The sequence below is a fragment of the Mirounga leonina genome, unplaced genomic scaffold, assembly GCF_011800145.1.
Source record: "Mirounga leonina isolate KUSES-001 unplaced genomic scaffold, KU_Mleo_1.0 Mir_126, whole genome shotgun sequence".
Lineage (NCBI taxonomy): Eukaryota > Metazoa > Chordata > Mammalia > Carnivora > Phocidae > Mirounga > Mirounga leonina.
The window spans coordinates 22,381,040-22,389,365 of record NW_023270314.1 but is presented as its reverse complement, the minus strand read 5'-3'; the positions used below and the strand labels follow the sequence as shown (position 1 = coordinate 22,389,365).

At 48.6% G+C, this 8,326-nt stretch overlaps 1 protein-coding gene across 2 annotated transcripts; it reads left to right on the top strand.

Annotated features, from left to right (window-relative positions):
- The first annotated feature begins 4,184 nt into the window (after positions 1-4,184).
- COQ10A (coenzyme Q10A) lies at positions 4,185-7,870 on the top strand. 2 transcript variants are annotated; one of them, XM_035002378.1, is made up of 5 exons: positions 4,185-4,318; positions 4,874-5,020; positions 5,819-6,011; positions 6,660-6,761; positions 7,064-7,870. In XM_035002378.1, the coding sequence occupies exons 1-5, from the start codon at positions 4,185-4,187 to the stop codon at positions 7,229-7,231; spliced, it is 744 nt and encodes a 247-aa protein (XP_034858269.1). In that variant the 3' UTR covers positions 7,232-7,870. The 2 variants fall into 2 exon arrangements, with proteins under 2 accessions (XP_034858269.1, XP_034858270.1); XM_035002379.1 differs by lacking the exon at positions 4,185-4,318 and adding an exon at positions 4,362-4,452 and having other exon boundaries at positions 7,064-7,601.
- The last annotated feature ends 456 nt before the right edge of the window (positions 7,871-8,326 follow it).

Here is an 8,326-nt window from a genome sequence, read left to right as displayed (position 1 = left end):
TGGGGAGCAGATGGGTATGGGTGTTGGGACATGTTGACTTAACTATTGGACCTTCCAGGAAGGGCTGAGCTAGGATATGGCCCAGAGGATGGGGAAGAGGGGACTACATGGCCTTCACTGCCTGAAATAGCTCTTGGTAACCTGAGGAATTGGAGTCAGGGGTTGAGCTGGGGTCACGTGCCTGGTTCTGGCGTGGGAATAGAGGTGAACAAGCAAAGGTTGCCAGCTGGGTTCTCTGGGCAGCTGGAAGAAGGAGGAAGGGCTAAAGAGTTATTTTTAATATTATTCAGAGCACAGAAAGAGGATTTCCCAGTAGGGAAAAAAAAGGGATATGATGTAGGTAACACAGATACTTCCAAGGTTCAGGGAGATGCACAGGGTTGGGCGGGGTGGGGGAGTATTTAGGCTGGACGTGGTCGCAAAGCCCTTCTATGAAGACAGTCCTGTGAGTCAACTACTGAATTCACATTTGGGTAACTCTATGCAGATAACCTGCCTATTTTTAAGCCTCAGTTTTCATTCTTTTAACAAATGCTGATTGAGGACTCAACCATTATAGAATGCATAGTACAGCACTATACTAACTGGTTTGGAAGTAGCAACTTAGAAGTAATAGTTATGTCTATTTTTATGGAACTTAGAAGAACATACATATACATATGAAACAACTAGAGAATATAGGATACATACTATTTTACATGGCATTATGTGTTTGGGATAATGTTCAGGGATGGGTTCAGTCAAGAGAGGGTCTTCCTCAAGTAGATGCGTTTTGAGTTAGTACCTGAAGGAAGTTATTGATGTAGAATGACGGGGAAATGGCAGGAAATTGGTTGTTCAAGTACGAGGAATGAACTAGGAAAAGTTTAAATGGCAGTAATTAGCTAATCTAATTAGTAAGGGGACAACAAGCAAATTGGCTTGGCAGGCCTATTGTACCTTGGGGATTCTGCAGCAGTTAACTCGGTTAAGGCATAGTGTTAATGAGGTCACAGTTCAGTCATGTATTCTGGTTAATTTCTGTCTTTTATCCAGCCAGATCCTTTCTCCTCACTCTAAGCAGCTATCTCACACTGTAAGCCCTTAGTCAGAGGGAGTGGGTCTGGACAAGAAAGCAGAGTTGGAAAGAGTAAATCTGTCCCTCAAGGTCACATGCCCATCTCAGAGTGGCTCCAGATTACCATCTTTGAACTGGAAAGCGATACTGTATCCTGGTGGTGGGGAAAGGGGTGCTGAGGGAAAAAGGAGAAATGTTAGGAGAGAAAAAGAGGTAAGATCATTCCCCAATCTGGGGCTTCATGTATATATAATATAAATATAAAATACGGATTAAAATGCCTTCTTTTTAAAAAATTTTTAAAAGATTTTATTTATTTATTTATTTTAGTCAGAGAGAGAACGCAAGCACAAGCAGGGGGGGAGCAGCAGGCAGAGGGAGGAGCAGGCTCCCTGCCTAGCAAGGAGCCTGATGTGGGACTGGATCCCAAGAGGCTGGGATCAGGACCCGAGCGGAAGAAAGATGCTTAACCAACTGAGCCACCCAGGCATTCCCCAAAAATGCCGTCCTTAAAAACGTTGAATGTGGGCGCCTGGGTGGCTCAGTTGGTTAAGCGACTGCCTTCGGCTCAGGTCATGATCCTGGAGTCCCAGGATCGAGTCCCGCATCGGGCTCCCTGCTCGGCAGGGAGTCTGCTTCTCCCTCTGACCCTCCCCTGTCTCATGCTCTCTCTCTCTATCTCATTCTCTCTCTCAATTAAATAAATATAATATTAAAAAAAAAAACAAAAAACGTTGAATGTAAGGCAGAGTTCAAGGGAGGGCTCTTGCTCTTTGACATTCAAATAAAATAGGCTCAAAATTTAAAGCAATCCAGGGGCACCTGACTGGCTCAGTCGGTAGAGAATCTCAAGGCTGTGAATTCAAGCCCCACGTTGAGTGTAGAGATTACTTTAAAAAATAAAATCTTTTTTTTTAAGATTTTATTTTTTTTTAAAGATTTCATTTATTTATTTGACAGAGAGAGGCAGCGAGAGAGGGAACACAAGTAGGGAGAGTGGGAGAGGGAGAAGCAGGCTCCCCGCTGAGCAGGGAGCCCGATGCAGGGCTCGATTCCAGGACCCTGGGATCATGACCTGAGCCAAAGGCAGCCGCTTAACTGACTGAGCCACCCAGGCGCCCCAAGATTTTATTTATTTATTTGTCAGAGAGAGAGAGAGTGCAAGCAGGGGCAACGACAGGCAGAGAGAGAAGCAGGCTCCCTGCTGAGCAAGGAGCCTGATGCGGGACTGGATCCCAGGACCCGAAGGCAGAGCTTAACCGACTGAGCCATCCAGGCATCCCTAAAAATAAAATCTTAAAAAAAAAATTAAATTGGCATTCCTGGGTGGCTCAGTCAGTTAAGAGTCTGCCTTCGGCTCAGGTCATGATTCCAGAGTCACGGGATCAAGCCCCGCGTGAAGCTCCCTGTGGTGGGGGAGTCTGCTTCTCCCTCTCCCTCGTCTCCTCCCCCCCCCCACTCATGCTCTCACTCTCTCTCTCTCAAATAAATAAATAAAATCTTTAAAAATTAAGTCAATCCATATCCAATGGAAATCCCCCCAAAAATGCCAATCTCAAGGAGGAGTGGGGAGAGGGAGGATTTCTGTTTCCAGGGCCCCGTTTCTAGGGAAGCTGTTTCTCTTCCAAACCAATTAGACCCCAAAGGCGACACAGTCTTGAATTACTTTATCCTCCTTCCCCCTTCCACACTTACTCAGACAAAACTTTCCTGAGTGTGGAAATGAGACCACAGATTTAGAACAAAAGCAGAGGAAGGGCTCACACTATAATAGCATAAACATCTCTCAATGCAACAGCAGGCGCCACCGTTTTGTTTTGTTTTTTTTTTTTAAGATTTTATTTGTTTAGGGATGCCTAGGTGGCTCAGTTGTTAAGTATCTGCCTTGGGCTCAGGTCATGATCCCAGGGTCCCGGAATGGAGTCCAAGAATGGAGGCTTAGCAGGGAGCCACTTCTCCCTCTGCCTCTGCCTCTTTGTCTCTCATGAATAAAATAAAAATAAAATCTTTAAAAAAATTGTTTTTCTTTATTTGAGAGACAGAAAGCACACAAGCGGGGGGTGGGGAAGGTGAGGGGTGAGGGGGTGGAGGGAAGCTGAGACCCAACTCCTGGAGGGGCTCTATCCCAGGACCCTGGGATCATGACCTAAGCGGAAGGCAGACACTTTACCGACTGAGCCACCCAGGCACCTGAGGCACCACCATTCTTAAAATGGCCTTCCTCTACTGAACCGTGGGAGAATTTCAATGACTTTGGTACCCATCTAGATCCAATCTCTCTTTTTATTTTCCTTTTGTTCTTCTCACTTTTATCAAGAGCATTTTTTTCCCCCTACTTGTATCACGATGGAAAGCAGTACAGTGATATTTCTTTGCCTGGGTTCCCACCCTCAGATCTCACCGTTCATCAAGTGCACACTTGCAGACAAAGACGGTTTTCTCCCCTAAAATTAAGCCTGATTCTTCCCTCTCCCCCACCCCCACTTCTTTCTATAAATATTAAAAGAGAAAACTATGCAAAGTCTTAGCCCAGAGCTTGGAAGATTAATTTCCTTTCTCAAAGATGTATAGTACTAGGCACTATAGAGGATACAAAGATTAATAGAACTTCTAACTCTGAACGAGGAAGAATAAAGGCTCTAAAAGAGACGTTCAGAAGATCAACAGATGTCTGCCGATGACACGCCCACGACACGCCTCTGTGCTTATGTATCAATTCCGTGACCACAGACTCGCCAAGTAGTTCGCCAGGCGATTTCGTTCCTCCTGGACATCTCTGCAGCTTCTCACACATTCACTCCTGCGCCCTTTCTCGCTAGAGGTGTGAGACTACATCTCCCGAAAGGCCGCGTTGTCCCCTTCCTTCCTCCCTCTCCCCGTTCCGAGCCATGGCAACGGCGTGACGTGGGGGTACTGGGAGCTGCGGGAGCAGCGGTCGCGGCTTCAGTTCTAGTCTACCCCGCTGCCCGGGCGGGAGCAGGGCGAGAGGAGCCGGCAGCCCCGAGCCGCTCCTGTCCTCGGGGACCCTGAACCCGCCCGGCGGCCGCTTCCTGCCGCTTTTCCTCGGGAGTGAGGAGGGCGCAGCGGGTGTCACAGCCCAGAGGGCAAGGGAGGGTCGGTCCTGCGCATGGCCTCGGCGGGCGCGCTGCGGCTCCCAGCCGGGACGCGCGCGGCGGCCCAGCGTTGCTGCGGCTTCGCGCTCCGCCCGGGCGCGCGCCCGGCTCCGCCCCCAGGCCCTCCGCGACCGCCGCGACCAATGAGGTGAGAGGGAGGTGCGAGCGTCTGCGCTGCTGGAAAGGGGGTCGCCCAGGGTCGCGAAGTTCCATGGCGGAGGGTTGCAACTGTGGGTGCTGGCGCGGAGTGGGGCGGCAGCGGTCTTATCTACGGGTCTCGTGGTAGAGCTTTGGGGAATGCTTTTGCAAGTGATTCGCGAGGGGAAGTCCCCGGGGTGGGTGCCCAACCACTACTTGCCCCTCTCGGGCGCCCTGGCAACGCCCGGCTTGGCAAGGCCCCAGAGACTGTGATACTTTCTGAGAGTCCTAGCTTTTAACAGTATCGTAGCCCACACTCCAAGGCAACAGCCCCTCGCACGCACCCCACTTTTCCCCATCTCCTCCCCCGGCACTGTTCTCAGCCGCCCTCGACCTTTCGCACTCGTGACTGCCTGGCTAGGGAGCCTGGCGGGCTGCAGCAGGTGCTGGGAGAAACGCTTGTACGGATGACCTTCCTCTGGGATGCACCCCCCCCCCTTCACCTGGGAATGGTTGAGGAATACAAAGAATCATGAGGTCCTCTCTCCTTTCCTTTTGTCCTTAGATTTCTGATGTCCTGCAGCCTTTTCTTGCCCCGGGTTGCCCAGGTCTTGGTGGCTGAGGTTGGCTTACCTCCTACGCGTTCCTTCATGGGCTTTGCTGCCCCCTTCACCAACAAGCGAAAAGCTTACTCTGAGCGTAGGATCATGGGGTGAGCATCCTCCCCTGTCCAGCATCCTTCCACATTCCCTTCCTCTCCAAACAAATGACTAAATCCAGGCTAGAATGTAAGGGTAGCAATAGTGGGCAAGATTCATCCCTGGCCATCCCTTTCCCCAGCTATTATTATTGATCCTTTATCCTTCCCTGCCAGTCTTCCAACCTTAATTTCCCCCTTCTTGGTTGCCCTGCATGTGCATTAAGTGAACCCGTGATTAGAATTGGACAATATAAGACGACAGGGTATTATTTCTCTGCTGACCTTTTAAACGTATTTGTGGGCAAGATATAATACTAACACTGAGCACTTGCTACTGCTAGTAGTTGGGCTATTTAAGTGTTTTAGGTAGGTTTTCTCATTTGATCCTCTCAACAGACCTATGAATCAAGTACTATTAACAACTCTGATTTACAGATGAGAAAACGGAGGCACAGGTAATTTACTTAGGACTACATTGTTAGAAAGTTGTAGAGCTAGGATCTGAGTTCTTGTGTGATCGATCACCAGAAAAACTGATAGCCTTTGTTCCCCTTAGATGTTCCCTCTTAGGATCAAAATAGATAGTAAATGCAAAAACGTTCTGTGAACTACAAAACATAACTTTAACATCATGGAAATTTCCATGTTTGCTTTTGGGAAGTCATTCATCCAGGCTTCTTTGGGATCTCTAGTTCTTGAAGGCGAATAGTTTGTGGGCAAAGGCATGGGGGCAGGGAGGGCACCTAGGGCAAGGAGGAACCTGACCCAGCTGGCAGTTCCTTGGCCTTTCTGTCTGATTCCTTCCCTTAGGTACTCAATGCTGGAGATGTACGAAGTGGTGTCCAATGTCCAGGAGTATCGTGAGTTTGTGCCCTGGTGTAAGAAGTCCTTGGTGGTATCCAGCCGCAAAGGTCACCTGAAGGCCCAGTTAGAGGTTGGCTTTCCACCTATTGTGGAACGTTATACCTCTGCTGTTTCCATGGTCAAACCTCACATGGTCAAGGTGAGGCGCTGGGAGGGATTAATTAGCAAAGTTTTTGTATTCTCTAGCGTTTTTACCTTTAAAGGCTATTTTGGCCTTTGTAATGATTTCACCTCCATGTGTCAAATACTTCCCTAATAAAACATTAGAAGGAAAGGAAAGGAAAACATTTTTCAGTTATTTCTTCTATCTACTATATATACCTACTATACTTTTTTTTTTTCCTTAAGGTTTTATTTATTTATTTGACAGAGAGACAGCAAGAGAGGGAACACAAGCAGGGGGAGTGGGAGAGGGAGAAACAGGCTCCCGCCGAGCAGGGAGCCCGATGCGGGGCTCGATCCCGGATCATGACCTGAGCCGAAGGCAGACACTTAACGACTGACCCACCCAGGCGCCGTTTTTTTTTTTTTTTAAAGTATTCATTTATTTGAGAGAGTGTGCAGAGCAAGAGTGAGAGAGCACAAGCAGGGCCAGGGGCAGAGGGAGAGGCAGATTCCCCACGGAGCGGGGAGCCCGATGCAGGGCTCAATCCCAGGACTCTGGGAGCATGACCTGGGTGGAAGGCAGACGCTTAACTGCTGAACCACCCAGGTGCCCCGCCCCCGCCCCCCCCATAGGTTTTATCCCATTGTACTATTATTTAACTAACTCACTGCCCTCTTCTAGGCTGTTTGCACTGATGGTAAGCTCTTCAACCACTTAGAGACCATTTGGCGGTTCAGCCCTGGTATTCCTGCCTACCCCCGAACTTGCACTGTGGACTTTTCGGTGAGTCAGGAGGCTGTGTAGCATAGAGCTACAACTGGGTGGTGAGGGTTGAGCGGAGGTACTATGGAAGTTAAGTATAGCTAGCACTTAGCATTTCCCAAGTCAATGACACTCTCCACAGGTCTGAGCTTACATCAGACTTGTATTCTGTGCTCAGTCCTAAGTAAGGGCTTTTGAGGGAATCTAAGGAACTGGAGGGGGAGGGGAAGAAAAGACATGGAATACTAAGTGTCCTTGTGTTTGGCCAGGGACGATCCAACATGGTCTTGAATAGTTTCTGACTGTCTCTTACCTGTTCCCAGATTTCCTTTGAATTTCGTTCTCTGCTGCACTCCCAGCTGGCCACCATGTTTTTTGATGAGGTTGTCAAGCAGAATGTCGCTGCCTTTGAGCGTCGAGCAGCTACCAAGTTTGGTCCAGAAACAGCCATCCCCCGTGAACTGATGTTCCATGAGGTGCACCAGACTTGAGGCAGGACTGTTCCCTGGCCTCTCCTCTACTCTCCCTCCCAACCCAATTCTCTTATTTATTTCATTTGGCTCCTGCTCCAATCTAAGAGTCTGTGTTCATAATGACGTTCTCCCTCTCACTGCCCCAGAAATTGGGTTACAAGCTGGCTGGAAATGCTGGGGTGGAAAGCCAGGAGGTTATGGAAAGGCTAGGAAATGGTCAGGCTCATCTTGAGAGTCCCACGTGCCTGATGTCTGCAGCCTTCTTACAGTGAATTATAATCAGGACTGTTGGTTGTCTTTGGATCCTGTCAAGGTTCCTTAGTGTCTGACCCGGGGAAGATAGCAACTTTTCTAGGGACTGACTAAGCTGAGCTTTTTCCTCTGACAAGGGTATTGGACAGTAGATAACTGTTGCCTGCCTGAGATGCCTCAGGAAATGCCTGAGATCTGGCCCCAGCTTGAAATCCATATGACCTCACTTTAAGAATATTTCCATGCTGCCTGGTTAGTGGATAGCAAGGAGCTGTCTTAACATCAGCGGCACAGGGGCAAGGAGAAAAAAAGCACTGAAGAGAATTGTACTCTTGGGTTGTACCTTTCTCTTCTACTTGGCTGAGTTTTTATAAAATTTCAATAAATTAATTGTGACAGTGTGAATTTGGCTTTTTTATACTGTGTCTTGGGGGAATGATGTGGATATAGCAGAGTAGAAGGAAGTCATGGCTTCCTCCCTCAGGGGAGCAAAGGTGCAAGAAGGCCTCTTGGACACAGTGTCCCTGCTAACTATAGTAGCACATTCTACAAGCCAGGACCTAGTACCCACTCCCTTGCCTATTTATAGACTTTTTCAGAAGGTCAGTTGCAGCAGGAGTCTCAGGACAGAATAATCTGGCCTCATATCTACCATATAGCTGATGGTCTTCGGACCACCTCTTTATTTTGAGGACTTCCTTAAAAGAGACTGCAAAGAAGAGGCATTCCACATGGTACTAGAGCCCTCTAGTGGCTCAGGTCCAGAGCTAGCAGTCCTCCTCTGTTTGCCCTTGGTACGGTTTGTTCTTTTCACCCAGTGGGCTGCATGCACCAGTTTCCCCGGATTAGTCACATAAGCAG